The sequence below is a fragment of the Amblyraja radiata genome, chromosome 35 (genome assembly GCF_010909765.2).
Source record: "Amblyraja radiata isolate CabotCenter1 chromosome 35, sAmbRad1.1.pri, whole genome shotgun sequence".
Classification (NCBI taxonomy): Eukaryota; Metazoa; Chordata; class Chondrichthyes; order Rajiformes; family Rajidae; genus Amblyraja; species Amblyraja radiata.
The window spans coordinates 17526600-17545634 of NC_045990.1; the positions used below are offsets into that span (position 1 = coordinate 17526600).

Genomic DNA, 19035 nt, shown 5'->3' on the forward strand with positions numbered 1-19035 from the left:
AGCTAGAAGGAGAAACGGAGTTAACGTTTAAGGTCAATATCCTTTCACCCTGTCCGGGCGGGCAGTTGGTCGTGAGAATCTCATTTGGAATGGAAGAAGGTTTCCTCACCCTGCCACACCGCCACCCCAACACCCCAACACCCCAGTCCTCCCATCCTGCTCTCAATCCCTGAATGTAGGAATCAGCGGCGGGGCAGCGGTTATTGCCATTCCACAGCTGCACTGGACAAGATGGCTTCTTAGGCCACTGAGCTCTGTGTGGTGAGGGAGTTCATACCATTCTGCTTGGAATTTCCATCAGTACTTTAAGAAACTTCATCATCGGATTTTCTGCTCATTGTCACATTGTTAAAGGGAATTTTATGTGAATAAATATGTTTAGTTTAGAGAAACAGCTTAGAAATGGACCCTTTGGCCCACGGAGTCCAAGCCAACCATCCATCACTCTCCTGTTCACACTAGTTCCACGTTATCCAACTTTCTCATCCACTCCCTACACATTAATGACAATTTGCAGAGGCTAATTAACCTACATACCCGTATGGCTTTGGGATGTGGTAGGAAATCGGAGGAAAAAGGCATGGTCTTGGGGAGAATGTGCAAAATCTACACATACAGCACCCTAGGTTAGAATCTAACCCAGGTCTCATCAGCACTACAAGCTGTTACACCACTGATGTCAAGAAACTAGTTCATTGTTTATAAAACATCTTTCAAGTCATGAATGTGAGGTAGAAATGCAAGTCCTGTCTCTTTTCTCTTTTTTTTGTTTCTTTGAGTTTGTCTCTTGTTCTGTGGGAATTCATCCACACGTCAATGCTTTAACTGTGTCACTCCACTTTTTTGTAGGACTCTGAAGACCTACTGGATTACTAAAGGAAGTTCATTCAGCACCACGGTGGTGAAACAGGACACTGACCTCACCCCTGAGATGATTGCCAAGTAAGATTTCAGAACTGTCAACTAAGCCGCCTCGCTTCTCCGTGACCATCCCAAATTAAGCAATCTTACGAAAGACAATACAGATCAAAGAAAAGTAGTGGTTCGGTTTCTTGTGACGGGAATGTAGCACAGACCTGCACAGCTCGATGCTGCCATTGCGTTGAGCATGGGGTCATGCTGTGCCATAGTCCAGCATGGCGACTGATCTGGGGTAATTCAGCTGGTCAGGCAGTATCCCTAGAGAACATGGATAGGTGACGTTTTGGGGGGGGTGGGGGGAACTCTTCTTCAGGATGATGCCTGACCCGCCGAATTACTGCAGCACTTTGTCTTTTTTTCTAAGCTAGCATCTGCAGTTCCCTGTTTTGTAACTTTGTCGGTGCCAGATGATGGCAGCCGAGGTGAGGTCTGCTATATGATTTTACCGAAGGGAGACACAAAATGCTGGAGTAACTCAGCCAGACAGGCAGCATCTCTGGAGAGAAGGAATGGGTGACGTTTCAGTGAGGTCTGAAGAAGGGTCTCGACCCGAAACGTCACCCATTCCTTCTCTCCAGAGATGCTGCCTGTCCCGCTGAGTTACTCCGGCATTTTGTGTCTACCCTCAAATTAAACCAGCATCTGCTGTTCTTTCAACACATATGATTTTACCGGGTAGTATGAAAAACAAAGCATTTCACTGTACCTAGGTACATGTGGCAATAATGTATCATTCATCATTGTTTCCACATTTTGGCTACTGATCAACTTCTTTTTATCGAGTCCACACACAAGATTAGAAGTTGTTCAGCAAGAGCAGAATACACTTCTCGGCATCTGCATACAATGGTGTCTGTCTTGTCGCATCTTGTGCGTGGTGGTGGAAAGATTGGTGGAAACAGGGCCGCGACGTGAACGCTCTTTCCTTGACCCCACTGAGTAACAAAACTCGCACTTGGCAAATACTGCACCCTTAGTTTGAAGAGTTTCTTTTTCACTTTCATTTTCTGTTACTTCTTTTGTCCTGAAGTAGAACATAGAACAGCACAAGAACAAGCCCTTCAGCCCACAATGTCCTTGCCAAACATGTTGTCAAGTTAAATCAAGTTAAAGTTAAGCCCTCCCTTAACCACCTCCAGTTTAAATTCCATTTGGAATATTTTGGAGGACCAAGAAACCAAGAACCAAGAACTAATCTCTGCCTGCAAGTGATCCATCTTCCACCATCCCCTGCCTATCCACTCATGCCTATCCTAAAGTCTGTGAAAAGTCACTATCGTATCTGCCTCCTCCACCACCCCTGGCATGTGTTCCAGGCACCCTGTAACAGAGAGCTTGCCTCGCATGTCTCCTTTAAACTTCCCCCTCTGACCTTAAAACAATGCCCTCTAGTCTTTAACATTTCCACCCTGGGGAAAAAGGTTCTGATTCTCTAACCTATATATGCCTCTCATCATTTTAAATACTTCTACCAGTTCCTCACTCAGCCTCCGCGTTGTAGAGAAAACAATCCAAGTTTTTAATCCAAATAAATCAGGCACGTCCACTTGATAGGTTTTCTGTGGGTTTATGTTACTAAAAGTATTGACCATTCAGCCTTGTTGGAAACGACTTCATATTGGAGAGGCAGACACGAGCATGTCAGTGAATGATTGCAGTGACTTTTCCCAAATGGGCACAGAGTGTTATTTTGGGGCAGTGGTAGAGTTGCCGCAGTGGTAGAGTTGCAGCCTTGCAGCGCCAGAGACCCAGGTTCGATCTATAAGCAAAATGAGCTGCTTTCCTTGGTCGTGACTCGTAACGATCGCTGAAAGCAGTGCTGAGATCATAAAGCTTCATCTGTGTAAACTCTGTCCACAGTGGCTCATGGCAAGAGAGGAAGTTCAAGCCATACAACTTTGATGCCCTGGGCATCATTCCAGAGTGTGGACACCTCCACCCCTTGATGAAAGTTCGAACTGAATTCCGACAGATATTCCTGGAAATGGGGTAAGTTTTGAGCTGAATGCATCACAAGGCCACCAAATAATTTCGATGATAATTAAGATCAATTTAACTAAGAAAAGAGTGGGTGCTTATGGTTGGTTGTAATGATGGCAGATGTGCAAACAGAAGGTGTTCCTTTGGCCCACCTGCCCGTGTGGAAGTTGTCCCTCAGTTCTGTTATAGCCTTACAATCTTTTTATCCTTAAAGTATTTAGTGTCTTCTGGATCAATCCAACATGTTGTTTTAAAGAGAAAATTCTCCTGATATCCATTTGTCTCTTTTGACCATCTTAAATTTGTTTCCTTGAGTTAGCGACCATTTTGGAAATGGAAACTGAGTAAATAGGGGTAAGGGCGACATGGTGGTGTAGCAGTAGAGCCACTGCCTTACAGCGCCAGATTCCCTGGTTCGATCCTGACTACGGGTGCTTGTTTGTACAGAGTTGTACGTTTCCCCATGACCTGCGTGAGTTTTCCCAGAATTCTTCGGTTTCCTCCTACACTAAAGACGTACAGGTTTGTAGGTTAAATACTCTGCTTTAAATGTAAATTTGTCCCTTGTCAGTGTGGACTCGGTGCGCCCAAGGGCCAGTTTCTATGCTGTATCACTAAACTAAACTAAACTGTGAAAACACTTTATAATTCATCACTGTGTCCTCAGATCTTGGAAAAGCACCTTAAAGTGTGGTGCTCAAAATTTGCCACATAAATCAAGATGGTGCCTCACCATTTACCGTTATTTGCCGTTATTATGGTCATCCAAGTAAGATTGTTTAATATTTGTTTCAGAATGCTTCAATCTACAATAACTGAACATTTATTTCAGTTCTCTTAATTTTTAAGAAAGTTATGGGCTTTTGACTGTCCTTGATCACAGCTTTTGTGTTGTCAATGGAAAAGCAATAGGGAACAAGATGCTAATTTCCGAGTATGAAAATGGCCATAACTTTTTTAATACTGAAGATATGAAAGTGAATTAGGTGTCAATTTAAACTTCTTTTTATGCTTTATCTGATGGGATAAATTGCAGACTTGATTTTTAAAATCTCAAAATGTTGTAACATTGCTAGTATGTGTCTCTTAATGAAGCCGGGGATCCCATATGCCTTTATTTTCAATCAACATCCTTTGCAATATGTGCTACCTTTAAATGTTTACGCATGTGCACCTGATGTCCCTGCATCTCTATCAATGGATTTCCACAGGCTGGAACCATCAAGGTTTGACACCACTGTGCACATTGGAACGACTGTTTCTGTGGTTTCTACAAATCCCTTCAGATATCTGGTATATGTTTCACTCCCCCATCTTTACAACATATTAGATTACATCTTTGTCCCAATCTGTCCAGGATTCTAATTATGACATTAAAGTAGGAGGTATCCCAAACAGTCAAGATAGTTGTCAAAAATTACAACAGGATCTTGATCAGCTGAGCAGGTGTGCTCAGTGTGCTTAAGTACGAGGTGTTGCATTTGGGAAGTCAAATCGGGGAAGGGCCTTCACCGTGAATGGTAAGGACCAGTGGAGTGTTGTAGAGTAGAGGGATGTAGGGGTGCAGATACATAGTTCCTGGAAAGTAACCGGTAGGCACAGGTGTCCCTGGGAGCCCCGCGCATGGAGGTGGGAGTGTCCCAGTGGGCAGCGCGGGCCCGTTCCACTGGACAACCATGGCGCTGACGACCAGAACGAAGACGTGCCCTGGAAGGTCCGACTCCCCCACAGGCCTTCCGGGGACTGCGGTGAAGCCGGGCTGCGAGGCCTGTCTGGGATGAAGGAGCTTCAGTGGCGGTGGCAACGCGGGCCTCGGTGGCGGTGGGGCCTCGTGGTCGATGAGCGTGAGGGAGGAGGGGAAGACAATGGGGCCCAGCGTGGGGGGACAGTCTTGAGGGATGGTGGTAGTACAAAGGGGGACCCAGTGTGGTGGAGGGGGGGCGGGCACTCTGGTTTAGAATCCTCTGACCAGGGGATAAAAGGCCTGTCCCACTTGGGCGTCATTTGCCCGTCATTACGCAACATCATTTACGTGTCACGACGCACGACGCGCGCATGGTGAGCATTACGTACTCATGGTGCGCATTACGCAGATATATACATTGAGGAATTCAAAGTATTTGACTCCACCAATGATGAAGACAGATTTGTGTGTCCTTGTCCTTCCTGTTCAAGATATTCATTGCATTATGTTAGTGCACCCCCTTAGTTTATTAGAAAATACAAATTTTATGGCAATGGTCTGTATGTTTATTAAAATATCACGCCTGATGACTTAATACTGTTTAAAAAAAGTCCATGAAGAGGCTTATAAATTTTTTTCCAATCTCTAGTTTCACAGAGATGCCCACCAATAACTTCATTGAGAGTTCGTTTTGGAACTTTGACGCGCTCTTCCAACCTCAGCAGCACCCTGCCCGAGATCAACATGACACTTTCTTCCTGTCTGGTAGGAATCAATGATACTTTATTGTCACATGTACCTAGATACAGTGAGATGCTCTGTTTTGTGTACAACCATTTAAATCATACAGCAGACCTCACCGAGGCGGTACACAAGAGTCGCCACGTTTCTGATGCTGACAACGTTACAGTTCATTGAACAATCCTACCTTCTGCTCGCAGATCCCTCCTTTATCCTCGGTGCCCCCCCGCCCCCCACCTTGTCCAGCTACGTTTTCTGGGCCCCGCCACATCCCACCTTTGATCTCGGCGTCCCCCACCCCTCCCCGGTCAGGTCCCCCCTCTAAATAAGCGCCATCCCGCTGAATCCCCGCATCGATCTTAACGCCTCCCCGCCAGGTCCCCCACCTTCGTTTTCAGCTCACCCCCCACCTGCCGGGTCCCCCTTCCTTCTTTCACTGACTCCTTTCTCTGGTTCAGTGGAAACGGGAGATTGAATGCTGCAACAATTTAAAGCATCGTCTTATGGAAGCTATGATATCGCAATGCGGCGAGCTGATTTATTCATGGATGTTGCTCACCAGAAAGTGTGTGTGTGTGGAGTGGCCACAGAATTCAGCTCGATAGAGACGTCTATCCCAATCCAATATCTTGCTGAATTACAGAGGCTTCACTCTTCCCCACAGGGTGGGTGAGCCCCGCTAGCCTGACCCAAAACTGCACAGTCCATGAGCAGAGCTGCCAAGTGGTACGGATTTTCCGTATTTTGTACGGAAATGCGATAAGAATACGATATACGGATTTGCTTTGTAAAATACGGATTTTTTTTAAATCGGCCCGACTTCCTGTTTCATCTCGCTGCTTAAAAAATGCAAGGATATAAAAAGTCATACTGTAACTCTAATAATTATAGCAGATTAAATCTATTAGTATTTTAAATTTCAAGATCTGGATGATTATTTTTGTATGCTTTGATCTGCCTGTCCCGCTCCAGGTTTAAACAGCGCTGTCAGTTTAGCGGGTGGGAATTCAAACAAGCAGTGCTATGGGTTCTAATGATAGCGTTACCAGCTGGAGCACTGTTGCCTTTACACACAGCACTGTGGGCTTTACACATAGCGCTATGGCCACAGCGCTGTGGGTCACAGACTGTTCTGGGAGGGAGAATGAGAGAGGAAGGAGAGAGGGAGGGAATAATAGAGGGAGGGAGAAAAAAAGGAGGGAGGGAAAGAGGAAGGAGGGAGAGAGCGAGGGAGGGAGAGGGAGGCTTCCAAAATGGCTTCTACATCATCATCTGGTGCTAAAAGCAGGAAGCAGCCGTTCAAACAAAGTATACAAAGCGATGGCAATGAAATAGAGAGAGTACAGAGGAGATTTACTAGAATGTTGCCTGGGTTTCAAAATAGAGAGAGTACAGAGGAGATTTACTAGAATGTTGCCTGGGTTTCAGCAACTAAGTTACAGAGAAAGGTTGAACAAGTTAGGGCTTTATTCTTTGGAGAGCAGAAGGTTAAGGGGGGACTTGATAGAGGTCTTTAAAATGATGAGAGGGATAGACAGAGTTGACGTGGATAAGCTTTTCCCACTGAGAGTAGGGAAGATTCAAACAAGGGGACATGACTTGAGAATTAAGGGACAGAAGTTTAGGGGTAACATGAGGGGGAACTTCTTTACTCAGAGAGTGGTGGCTGTGTGGAATGGGCTTCCAGTGAAGGTGGTGGAGGCAGGTTCGTTTTTATCATTTAAAAATAAATTGGATAGTTATATGTACGAGAAAGGAATGGAGGGTTATGGTCTGAGTGCAGGTAGATGGGGCTAGGGGAGAATATGTGTTCGGCACGGACTAGAAGGGTCGAGATGGCCTGTTTCCGTGCTGTAATTGTTATATGGTTATATGGTTAAAGCACTGTCAAGTAAGGTGCGTAGAAGACATGTCAATTGGTAGCAAAGTTATGCGTTCTTGTACTCTTACATGACCGCACATAAAAAACATTTTTTTCAGCAAAATGGAACCGCGTAAAAATACTGATTTCCTCAGCAAAATACTGATTTTCAGGTACTAGAATACTGAAATGCTCTGACAAAACTTGGCAGCTATGCATGAGTAGCAAATAGACCCAGGAGTAGTCCCTCTGGCCCCAGCCTCATCTCCACGAGGGTCCATTGACGGATCATGCTGTCAGATCAACAATTAAAAGCAGGTGAAATAAAATTAAACAAATATTAAAAGATGTATAAAAATTTAGCTGATGTAAGTGAATTTAAGTTATTAATATCAATTAGAATTTAGAACATAAAGCAAAGCAGGAAAGGTCTGAAGGGGGCCTTAAGCCAAAAATGTTGCCTATCCATGTCCTCCAGAGATGCTGCCTGATCCAGTGAGTTACTCCAGCACTGTGTTTAGTGTAGTGTAGAGATGCAGCGCGGATAAATGCTCTTGGGTCCACCGAGTTGCGCCGACCAGCGATCCCCATACACGAGCACCATCTTACACTCTAGGGACAATTTACAATCTTTACCGAAGCTAATTAACCTACAAACCTGTCTATCTTTCGAATATGGGAGGAAACTGGAGCACCCGGGGAAAACTCATGGGGGGGAACGTGCAAACTCCGTACAGACAGCACACGTAGTCAGGATCAAACCCGGGACTCTGGCTCTGCAAGGCAGCAATTCTTCCGCGGAGCCACCATGCCCCTGCCTTTGTCATAGAGTGATACAGTGTGGAAACAGGCCCTTCGGCCCTACTTGCTCACACCGACCAACACGTCCCAGCTACCCATGTTTGGTCCATATCCCTCCAAACCTGTCCTGTCCATGTACCTGTCTAACTGCTTCTTAAATGTTGGGATAGTCCCAGCCTCAAACCTGTGGCAGCTTGTTCCATACACCCACCACCCTTTGTGTGAAAAAAGATGTTTTAGTTGTGCTTCATATAGCACTGGTACTTGGCCTTCACTTAGCTTGCAGGTCAGCTACCCCATTCAAATGAAGTGGATTGCAGCAGCTTGTCTATAACTAAACGATCAACCTTAAAGTGCTAATGGCCTCTCAGCTCAGCACAACAGATTTCCACCCCTGGCCTCGGTATTAAATTGAACACTGGAGGTCAGAGCGCTGGCCAAACACAGCAGGTGGGACTAGTGTAGATGAGGCAACTTGGCGGCGTGGGCTGTTTTCCATGCTGTTTGACTCTGGGATTGAGGTGAATTGGACAGTACACTCAGTTATGGTAGGATCATTGAGAAGCCTGATAGCGGAGGGGAAGAAGCTGTTATCGAGTCTGATAGTGTGCAGTTTCAAACTTGTCTGTAACCCTAGATTTTTGCGTTTTGTGTACCAACATTCCTTTGACTGACAAGTAGATTTGGTTCATCTTGTGATGAGAAAATGGCTCTATGCTTATTTAACAGTGACTGCGTGCCAAGGTCAATCCGTGTGGAGTAAGCTGTGAACTGTCAGACATGCAATCATATGCGAAGCATAGATCTTTTTTAAGCCAATCTTCAAATACAGTAACTTGAGTGCGCTGGAATTCTTTGCCACAGGCCGTTATTGAGTATTTTTAAAGCACAGTAGACAGATTCTTGATTAGTACGGGTGTCAGGGGGTATGGGGAGAAGGCAGGAGAACAGGGCTGAGAGGGAGAAAAATAGATCAGCCTTTATTGAATGGCGGAGTAGACGTGATGGGCTGATTGGCCTAATTCTGCTGTGATTTAGTGGAATGACAATTACTGCATCCAGACAGGAAGCATCACATTGTTTCCCCCATGATTTTTTAGTGAGAACATTAATGACAAAGTTTCTTTTTGAAGGATTGCGTTAATGTTCTGTTTTTCTTTTCCTCTTCCTTTCTCCCAGACCCGGCCGTTGCTACCGAATTTCCAATGGAATATCTTAAAAGAGTAAAAATGGTCCACTCGGTGGGAGGATATGGATCCCAAGGGTGAGTGTAATTACTTGTGATGCTGCATGTTTTCTGTGTCTTCATCGTTGCAAGTCTTGGACTTCACAAATGATTGAGCAGGTAATATTATTCATGTGCAGTTAACATAACGGCAAGCCGTCACTTGAGATATGGAGCAATAATATGAGGGGGTTTGACATTATCTACTAACGACAGGGAGCTGAGAATATCTGATCTTTACCTTTTTTCAGTTTGTGGTTTGTTGCGTGGGTTGCGGCGTTTCCTCTATTGCAACCTTGAAACTTGCCGATGAGGGGATCTTTCCACTAATGGGAGAGTCTAGGACCAAAGGCCACAGCCTCAGAATAAAAGGACATACTTTTAGAAAGGAGATGAGGAGGAATTTCTTTAGTCAGACGGTGGTGAATCTGTAGAATTCTTTGCCACAGGCGGCTGTGGAGGCCGTTATTGAGTATTTTTAAAGCGCAGTTGACAGATTCTTGATTAGTACGGATGTCAGGGGGTAATGGGAGAATGGGGTTGAGAGGGAAAAAGATAGATCAGCCTTTATTGAATGGCGGAGTAGACTTGATGGGCTGAGTAGCGTAAAGGCCCTGTCCCACTTTCCCGAGTTACAAATTCTCCCGAGTTTTCCCCTTGATTCAAACTCAGAGAATGTCCGTATGAGTCCTTAGATATTTTGTAGTGGCTCGTAGGTACTCGGGGCATCAGGTAAGTCGGGACGTTTTTTCAGCATGTTGAAAAATGTCCACGAGTAAAAAAATAGCCCCGATTACCTACGGCTGGCATCTCCGATTTTGAATCAAGGGGAAAAGTTGGGAGATTTTGTGAGTAGCTCGGGAAAGTGGGACAGGGCCTATATTCTGCTCCGATAACATGTGCTTTTGAACATTGATTAAGTTCAAGAGCACTTCATTGCCTGCGAGGTTATGTGCGAGATTCTGAAAAAAATAGTTGTTCAATGAGCATCGGTGGAGAGTGTTGTTTTATGTTTGAGGGAACTAAGCAACGAGAGCCAGTTTCCCCTCACAGATAGATATGAAGCATTGGGCGTTCATAAGTTCTAGGAGGGGAATTAGACCACCATCAAGTCTACTGCACCTTTCAATCATGGGTGATCTATCTTTCCCTCTCAACCCTATTCTCCTACCTTCGCCCCATAACCCCTGACGCCATTACTAATCAAGAATCTGTCAATCTCTGCCTTAAAAATATCAATTGACAACCTCCACAACCATCTGTGGCAATGATTTCCTCAGATTCACCATCTTCTGAAGACATTTTTCCTCATCTCCTTTCTAAAGGTACGCCCTTTTAGTCTGAGGCTATGGGCTTTGGTCCGCGACTCTCCCAAGAATGGAAACATCCTCGCCACATTCACTCTATCCAGGCTTTTCACTATTTGGTAAATTTCCTCATCCTTCTGAACTCCAGCCAATACAGGCCCAGTGCCGTCAAATGCTCATCATATGTTAACCCAATCATTCCTGGAATCATTCTCGTAAACATTCCTCTGGACCCTCTCTGGAACCAACAGCATTTCTGGTGTTCGTCTCAGATTTAAAACAAACTTGAGTTTCTCAATGTCAAAGTCAATTTTATTCGTCCCATGCACCCGAAGTTTGGGCGGGAAAGAAAAGTGCAACTTTAATTTTAGATTTTGCTAGAGTGTATTCACTAGAATGTGCGCGTTATAGGGTCTCAGCAGTTGGATGTCTAGCACTGCTGGTGAATGCAGCTTAAAGAGGCCTCTCGTTTAGATGATATTTGGATCATCTGAGGAAGTTATTGATGAGAGAAGTTGGGAAATGAAAAGAGTATTGTGAATGACTGGATTCTTTGCAAAAGTTCAGATTTGGGGAAATTACCACATGCAACATTGCACTCTTTATATCCAAGTTAGATAAAAATGCTGGAGAAACTCAGCGGGTGAGGCAGCATCTATGGAGCGAAGGAATAGGTGACGTTTCGGGTCGAGACCCAAAACGTCACCTATTCCTTCGCTCCATAGATGCTGCCTCACCCGCTGAGTTTCTCCAGCATTTTTATCTACCTTTGATTTTTCCAGCATCTGCAGCTCTTTCTTAAACAACTCTTTATATCCACGTGCTCTGGTAATGTTCAGTGTTTGTGTGTGCATTCAGGTACAAATACGATTGGAAAATTGAAGAAGCACAAAAGAATCTTCTGCGAACACACACAACGGCGGTCAGTGCACGGATGCTGTACAAACTGGCCCAACAGGTGAGATGATTCTTATCCGTTGACAACTGGTAAAAGTTCCAATCCCACGAAAAAGTGGCTGCTCTTCACAGACAAGTCCTCTTGTGTGTGCAAATTGCAGCAGTAATCTGGATGAAAATCTGTGTTTTCCTGCCCTTCTACTTAGGGTGTTACAGTATTAGTGTTTCTCACTGTAAATCCAGCACAATTCTAGGGCAGCACAGTGGCTCAGCGGTAGAGCTGAGTTCAATCTTGTCTACGGGTGCTGTCTGTACAGAGTTTGTACGTTCTCCCCGTGACCGTGTGGGATTTCCCAGAGTGCTACAACGAGTTACTTTGTAGGTTACTTGGCTTCAGTAAAAATTGTAAATTGTTCCTTGTGTGTAGGATAGTGCTATTGGATGGGGTGATCGCTGGTCGGCACGGACTCGGTGAGTGATATAGACGGTGATGTAGAGAGATATGGAACAAATGAATGAAAGATATGCAAAAAAGTAACGATGATACAGGAAACAGCTCATTGTTAGCTGTTTGTATTTACATATATAATGGTATATGGACACACTGATCTGTTTTGTAGTCAATGTCTACTATGTTCTGTTGTGCTGAAGCAAAGCAAGAATGTCATTGTCCTGTCAGGGACACATGATAATAAACTCTCTTGACTCTTGTCTTGACTCTTGACTTTGTTAGGTGAGAACGAATGCAGGCTATAATACTATGATACTGTTCTCTATCTCCTTCCTGTAGTCTGTATTGCCATTGTTCATTATCTGGCCCACCACAGTGGTGTCATGTGCAAACCTGTAGATAGTTAGAGCAGACACAGTCATGAGGGCATAGTGAGTGCAGGAGGGGACCGATCGCATTCTTGCGGGGCACTGGTATTTAGAATTTTGAGGAGGATGTGTTCTCACCTATCCTTACTGATAGTCGTTTATGGGTCAGAAAGTTGCAGAGGTGGGTGCTGACTCCAACATCCAGGAGCTGGGAGATGAGTTTGGATGGGATTATGGTATTGAGGTTGGAATTATAGTCAATAAATAGATGTCCGTGTTGCTTAGGCGTTTTCCGGAGATGAGCTTGGGGCCATGGAGATGGTGTCTGCTGTGCACCTGTTGTGACACTAGACAAACTGTGGATGAGCAAGGCTGGCAGGGAGGCTGGAGTTAATGTGCGTCACGCACCAGTCTCTCAATACACTTTGTGATGATGGTTTTCAGAGCCACTAGATGGCAGTTATTAAAGCATGCTACCTACCATTTCTTTGTCACCAGGATGATAGTGGTCTCCTTGAAGCAGCACCTCATAATGGAGTAATGAGATCTTTGAATACCTCTGCAAGTTGAACCGCAAAGGTTTCGAGGACACTAAGGTGCCATCTTAGCACGTTTCCATATAGAAGAGGACTTTTAGATTAAGGGAGGTTAAAACAGGGCAACACCATAGCATAGCGGTGGAGCTGCTGCTTCACAGTGCCAGAGATCCAGGTTCGATCCTGACTACGGGTGCTGACTGTACGTAGTTTGGCTGTGACCATGTGGGTTTATCCTGGGTGTTCTGGTTTCCTCCCACACGCCAAAGACGTGCAGATTTGGAGGTTATTTGGCTTTGGTAAAATTGTAAAAAGTCCCCAGTGTGTGTAGGGCAGTGTTAGTGTACGGGGATTGCTGGTTGGCGTGGACTCTGCGGGCCTGTTTCTGTGCTGCATCTAAAGTCTAACGTCTAAAAGTAAAGGTTGAGAAGGTTGGCTAATACTCGAGAATGGGAAAAATGTGAGGTGATCTAATTAAAATGTGAGATTGTGAGGGGATGGACAGGTGGATACTCTGAGCATGTTGTGTCTATGATGTCAGCATACAGACCGTTACAGCCTCTCACTAAAGGAACGTTTGTAATATTACCAAATCAGTAAGAAATTTAAGTAACTTCCACCTTGACGAAACACTAATATTTTGGTTGCTCTTTGGATAGCATGCAGGAAGATCTGGTTAAACGGGCCTTTCTGGAGGCCAACTGATGTTTGGGGTAGGATGGGATAAGAGGAACTCACAAACCACACATATGATTACAAGGTGTAATTTTACATTTAAGCTTTAAACTATTTAGACTTCAGAGGCACAGTGTGGAAACAGACTCTTCGGCCCACCGAGTCAGCGCCGACCAGCAATTACCCTGCACATTAGCACTATTCTACACACTAGGGACAATTTACAATTTTACCGAAGCCAATTGACCTACAAACCTGTACGTCTTTTGGAGTGTAAGAGGAAACCGGAGTACTCGGAAAAACCCACATGGTCACACAGGGAGGACGTGTAAATTCCACACAACAGCTCCCGCAATCTGGATCGATCCCGGGTCTCTGGCATCGTGAGGCAGCAACGCTATCCTTACCCTTACCCTTGAATTGGGTAAGTTCTCCAGCTTACCTAATTCAAGAGGATTGCCTGAGCATAATTTGACTGTAAACTGCGTCTTATCCACATTTCTTCTCCAACTAACCCATGCAGTGATGCTAACGGTCTTTCTCCTTATCACACAGGAAGTCTTCACACCAGTGAAGTATTTCTCCATTGATCGTGTCTTCCGCAATGAAACGCTAGATGCCACTCACTTAGCTGAGTTTCACCAGATCGAGGGGGTGGTGGCCGATTACGACCTTACCCTGGGTGACCTAATGGGAGTTCTTCAGCAGTTCTTTACTAAATTAGGTAATAATAATAATAATACATTTTATTTATGGGCGCCTTTCAAGAGTCTCAAGGACACCTTACAAAAATTTAGCAGGTAGAGGAAAAGCATGTAAGGGGAATGAGATAAATAGTAGAGACATGACTAGTACACAAAGTAAAGACAGAATACAATTCAAAACACAATATGAGGCAATTAATGTACAGATGAAAAGGGAGGGGGACGTGGGGCTAAGGATAGGCAGAGGTGAAGAGATGGGTCTTGAGGCGGGACTGGAAGATGGTGAGGGACACGGAATTGCGGATCAGTTGGGGGAGGGAGTTCCAGAGCCTGGGAGCTGCCCTGGAGAAGGCTCTGTTCCCAAAACTGCGGAGGTTGGACTTGTGGATGGAGAGGAGACCGGCTGATGTGGATCTGAGGGACCGTGAGGGTTGGTAGGGGCAGAGGAGGTCAGCGAGATATGGGGGGGCCAGATGGTGGAGGGCTTTGTAGGTGAGGATCAGGATTTTGTAGGTGATCCGGTGGGAGATGGGAAGCCAGTGAAGTTGTTTGAGGACTGGAGTGATGTGATGCCAGGATTTGGTGTGGGTGATGAGTCGGGCGGCTGCGTTCTGGACCAGTTGGAGTCGGTTGATGTAGGTGGAGCTGATGCCAAGGAGAAGTAAGTTGCAATAGTCCAGTCGGGAGGAGATGAAGGCATGGTTGAGTCTTTCAGCAGCGGGAGGTGTGAGAGAGGGTCTGAGTTTGGCGATGTTGCGGAGATGAAAGAAGGAGATTTTAATGACATGGCGGATGTGAGGCTCAAGGGAGAGGGTGGAATCAAAGATCACGCCAAGGTTGCGGGCCTGGGGAGATGGGGAGACAGTGGTGCCGTCGATGGTGAGAGTGGGGTTATTGATTTTGCTGAGTGTGGCTTTGGAGCCTATGAGGAGGAATTCTGTCTTATCGCTGTTGAGTTTGAGGAAGTTATGTTGCATCCAGGTTTTTATAGCTGACAAACAGGAGTTGATATGGGAGAGGGGGGGGTTGTGGGGGGATTTGGTGCCGAGGTAGATCTGGGTGTCATCGGCTTAACAGTGGAAGTCCAGGTTGAAGTGGCGGAGTATCTGACCAAGGGGGAGGATGTAGATGATGAAGAGGAGGGGGCCGAGTACGGAGCCTTGGGGAACGCCTTGAGTGACTGTGGCTGTAGCAGAGGTGTGGTTGTGGAGAGAGATGAAGTGGGATCTGTTGGAAAGGTAGGAACGGAGCCAGCTGAGTGCAGAGCCTTCAATGCCGAGGTCTTTGAGTCTGGTGAGCAGGATGTTATGGTTCACTGTATCGAAGGCTGCGCTCAGGTCGAGGAGGATGAGGATGTTGAAGGAACCAGTGTCAGCAGAGGTGAGGAGGTCGTTGAGGACTTTGAGGAGAGCAGTTTCTGTGCTATGGAGGGGGCGAAAGCTAGATTGGAGGGGTTCAAGTAGGTTATACGCAAGGAGGTGGGAATGAAGTTGCGACGCAACGATACGCTCCAGGGTTTTTGAAAGAAAGGGGAGATTGGCGGTAGTTAATGAGAGAGGAGGGATCAAGACCAGGTTTCTTTAAGATTAGTGTGACAGCAGCAGTTTTGAAAGCGGAGGGGACAATTCCTTGGGACAATGAGGAGTTGAAGAGATTAGTGAGGTAGGGGCAGAGAACGGGGAGGCAGGACTTCAGCAGGGGACTGGGGAGAGGGTCGAGGGAGCAGGTAGTGGGTTTGGAAGAGCTGATGAGTTTGGAGATTTCAATAGGGGTGACCAGGTCAAACTGGGAGAGGAAGCAGTGTGGAGGAGGGGTAAGGAGGTCAGTGGAGATGTTGAAAGGAGGGGCCTTGGTAGGTGGTGGAGTAGATGCTGGGGAGTCGGGTACAGGGGATAAAGATTGATAGATGGTGCTGATTTTATCAGCGAAAAAGTGGAGGAATGAGTTGCAGAGAACCGGAGTAGAGGTAGGGAGAGTGTTTGCTCGAGGCTTGAGGAGGTTGCCCACTGTGGAGAAGAGGGTTCTGTGGTTTAGGCAGGGATCGGTGAATATGGAGGAGAGGTAGGCAGATTTTGCAGCAATGAGGGCATCTTTGTAATCAGTGAGGTGGAGTTTGTAAGCTTCAAGGTGGACTGTGAGAGATGATTTCTTTATAAGTCGTTCGAGTTGGTGACCAGTCTGTTTCAGTTTACGAAGTGCAGGTGTGTACCAGGGTGAAGATGTGTTGAAAGTTACGGTTCTTGTTTTGAGGGGGGCCATAGTGTTAAGGGAGGTAGACAAGGTGGAGTTGAGATGGTTTGTGAGATCATCAGGTGAGATGGGGGTTGAGTCCAGTGGGAGAGTGGTGGAGAGCAGGTCAGAGAGATGGTGGGGATCAATGGATTTTAGATTACGGAAGGTGATTTCTCGGAGGAAGCGGGGGCGAGGTGTCGGAGAAGGGATGGTGAACCGTATAAGCTTATGATCAGAGAGGGGGAAGAGGCAAGGATGGAGGTCGAGTACCGGTTGATTTGTGGAGCAGACCAGGTCAAGGATGTGTCCTTTATCATGGGTGGGAAAGGTGACGTGCTGAGTGAGAGAGAAGTTGTCAAGTAAAAAGGCGAATTCAGATGCGAGCTTGCAGGTGGGGGAGTCCATGTGAATATTTAAGTCACCAAGTAGCAGCAGACGTGGGGAGAGGGATGAGGCAAGTGTGAGGAGTTCAGTGAAGTCAGATAGGAAGGTGGTTTAGGTGGCCGGTAAATGAGGATGACTGTCATGGAGGAAAGGGTTTTGAAGGCGAGGAATTCAAATGATGCTACTGGGGGGAAGGTGAGTTCAGTGATCAGAGTTCAGGTAAGACTGTATCTGTATGGTTTCTGCCCTGACATGAGTCAAGAAAATAATCAGTGCAGCTCGTATGTGAGAATTGTGGAATCATGACCACAATATGGGGCGGTACGGTGGCTCAGCGGTAAAGTTGCTGCTTTACAGCGCCAAAGACCCAGCTGCGATCCTGACTAGGGGTACTGTCTGTGTGGAGTCTCATGTGACCTGCGTGGGTTTTCTCCGGGTGCTCTGTTTTCCTCCCACATTCCAAAGACGTGTCGGGTAGAAATCGTATATGGGGCTCGGTGGGCCAAAGGGCCTGTTTCCACGCTGTATCTCAAAACGAAACTAAACTCTGCCTCACTACAGAGCTCGGAATTGAGTGTCTTTGTGAGTCTAGTGTAGGAAGTGTAAACCACATGGATTTGTTGACATTTATTCTTTTATGAATGACCGTGTTAGGGAGGAGGCTGGGTGGTGCTGCAGTGACTGTAGTGACCTTCTGAATATTTCAGCAGGCCATGTCAATTCATCTCTTAAACCATCACCCTCATTGTGTGTGAGCCGACCAATGGTATTTTCCCCTCCTTGTGGTGTGGTCTGTAGTGGTAAGGTTGGGATGCGTTGTACAATTCTAAAACTACCATGAGAAAGTGTTTGCAATAGTTTGATGCAGCTCTGAATGCATCCAACTGAACAGATCACTTCAGAATAGATACAAAATGCTGGAGAAACTCAGCCGGTCAGGCAGCATCACTGGAGAGAAGGATCAGGTGACCTTTCGGGTGGATACCCATCTTCAGACTGAGAGTCAAGTGAGAGGGGAAACTAGGTGTGAATAGGTTCAGAACAAATCAGCCAGTACAGATGGCCAAGGAAAGGTTTAGTTTTAGTTTAGTTTACAGATATAGTGCGGAAACAGGCCCACCGGGTCTGCACTGACCAGCGATCCCCGCACATTAACATTAACATCCCACTAGGGACAATTTTTACATTTACCAAGCCAATTAACTTACAAACCTGTACGTCTTTGGAGTGTGGGAGGAAACCGGAGATCTCGGAGTAAACACACGCAGGTCACGGGGAGAACGTACAAACTCCGTACAGACAGCACCCGTCGTCGGGATTGAACCCGGGTCTCTGGGGCTGCATTCGCTGTAAGGCAGCAACTGTACCACTGCGCCAACGTGACCAGTGGTCCCCACAATGGGGTGATAATGAAGGGATATGAACAGTGAAACTAGCAGGATGACAGGATTGGGGAGAGAATGCAAGGGTTATTTGAAGTTAGAGAAATCAAAATTCAATATTCAAAGGTCTGTAATTCTCCTTTGCTGAAATATCTTGGTGGGCCTTAATACAAAGTTATTATTAAGCATTTAAGTTTACATTATTTTAGAATGAGGCTTGAACTTAAATTTTCAATTTCCAGATTGACCAAATTCTAGACCTCTGATCTGGGTCCAGTAACAGAACCGCAAAATGATCTTTCTTTTGCATTTCTCACCCTCCCACTGAAAATCAACGTTTAGTCATTTGTGTGAATGGCTTAGATTCTAATTCTCTGATTGCAGAGCCTGACTCTAAAGGTCGACCATCTCTCTGCTCCACAGATGCTGCTTGACCCGCTGAGCTCCTCCAGTGGTTTGCTGTACGCTCTAGAATTCCAGTTATTCCATTAAGATTTTCCTTACTGTATCTTTTTCCACTTGACAGGTATAACCAAACTGCGTTACAAACCAGCCTTCAACCCCTACACTGAGCCAAGTATGGAGATCTTCAGCTATCATGAAGGTACAGTTGAAATGAGAAATGGATGACAGGACTGTTAAAACCATGATATAGTTGTTAAGATAGACAAAGGTTAGGTTAGGTAAGGGGGAGGTACAGCGAGACCTGGGTGTCCTTGTACACCGGTCACTGAAAGTTGGCGTGCAGGTACAGCAGGCAGTGAAGAAAGCTAATGGAATGTTGGCCTTCATAACAAGAGGGTTTCAGTATAGGAGTAGAGAGGTTCTTCTGCAGTTGTATAGGGCTCTGGTAAGACCACATCTGGAGTATTGCGTACAGTTTTGG

The 19035-nt window shown here is 45.8% G+C and overlaps 1 protein-coding gene across 1 annotated transcript in view; it reads left to right on the plus strand.

Moving 5' to 3' along the window:
• Positions 1 to 19035, plus strand: part of farsa (phenylalanyl-tRNA synthetase subunit alpha) — a 50307-nt gene that overhangs the window by 14033 nt on the left and 17239 nt on the right. Inside the window, exons 5-11 of the mRNA XM_033012298.1 lie at positions 850 to 942; positions 2782 to 2910; positions 5235 to 5350; positions 9168 to 9252; positions 11379 to 11478; positions 14003 to 14171; positions 18676 to 18753. Coding sequence (XP_032868189.1) covers positions 850 to 942; positions 2782 to 2910; positions 5235 to 5350; positions 9168 to 9252; positions 11379 to 11478; positions 14003 to 14171; positions 18676 to 18753 — 770 coding nt within the window. The remainder of the gene's footprint in view (positions 1 to 849; positions 943 to 2781; positions 2911 to 5234; positions 5351 to 9167; positions 9253 to 11378; positions 11479 to 14002; positions 14172 to 18675; positions 18754 to 19035) is intronic.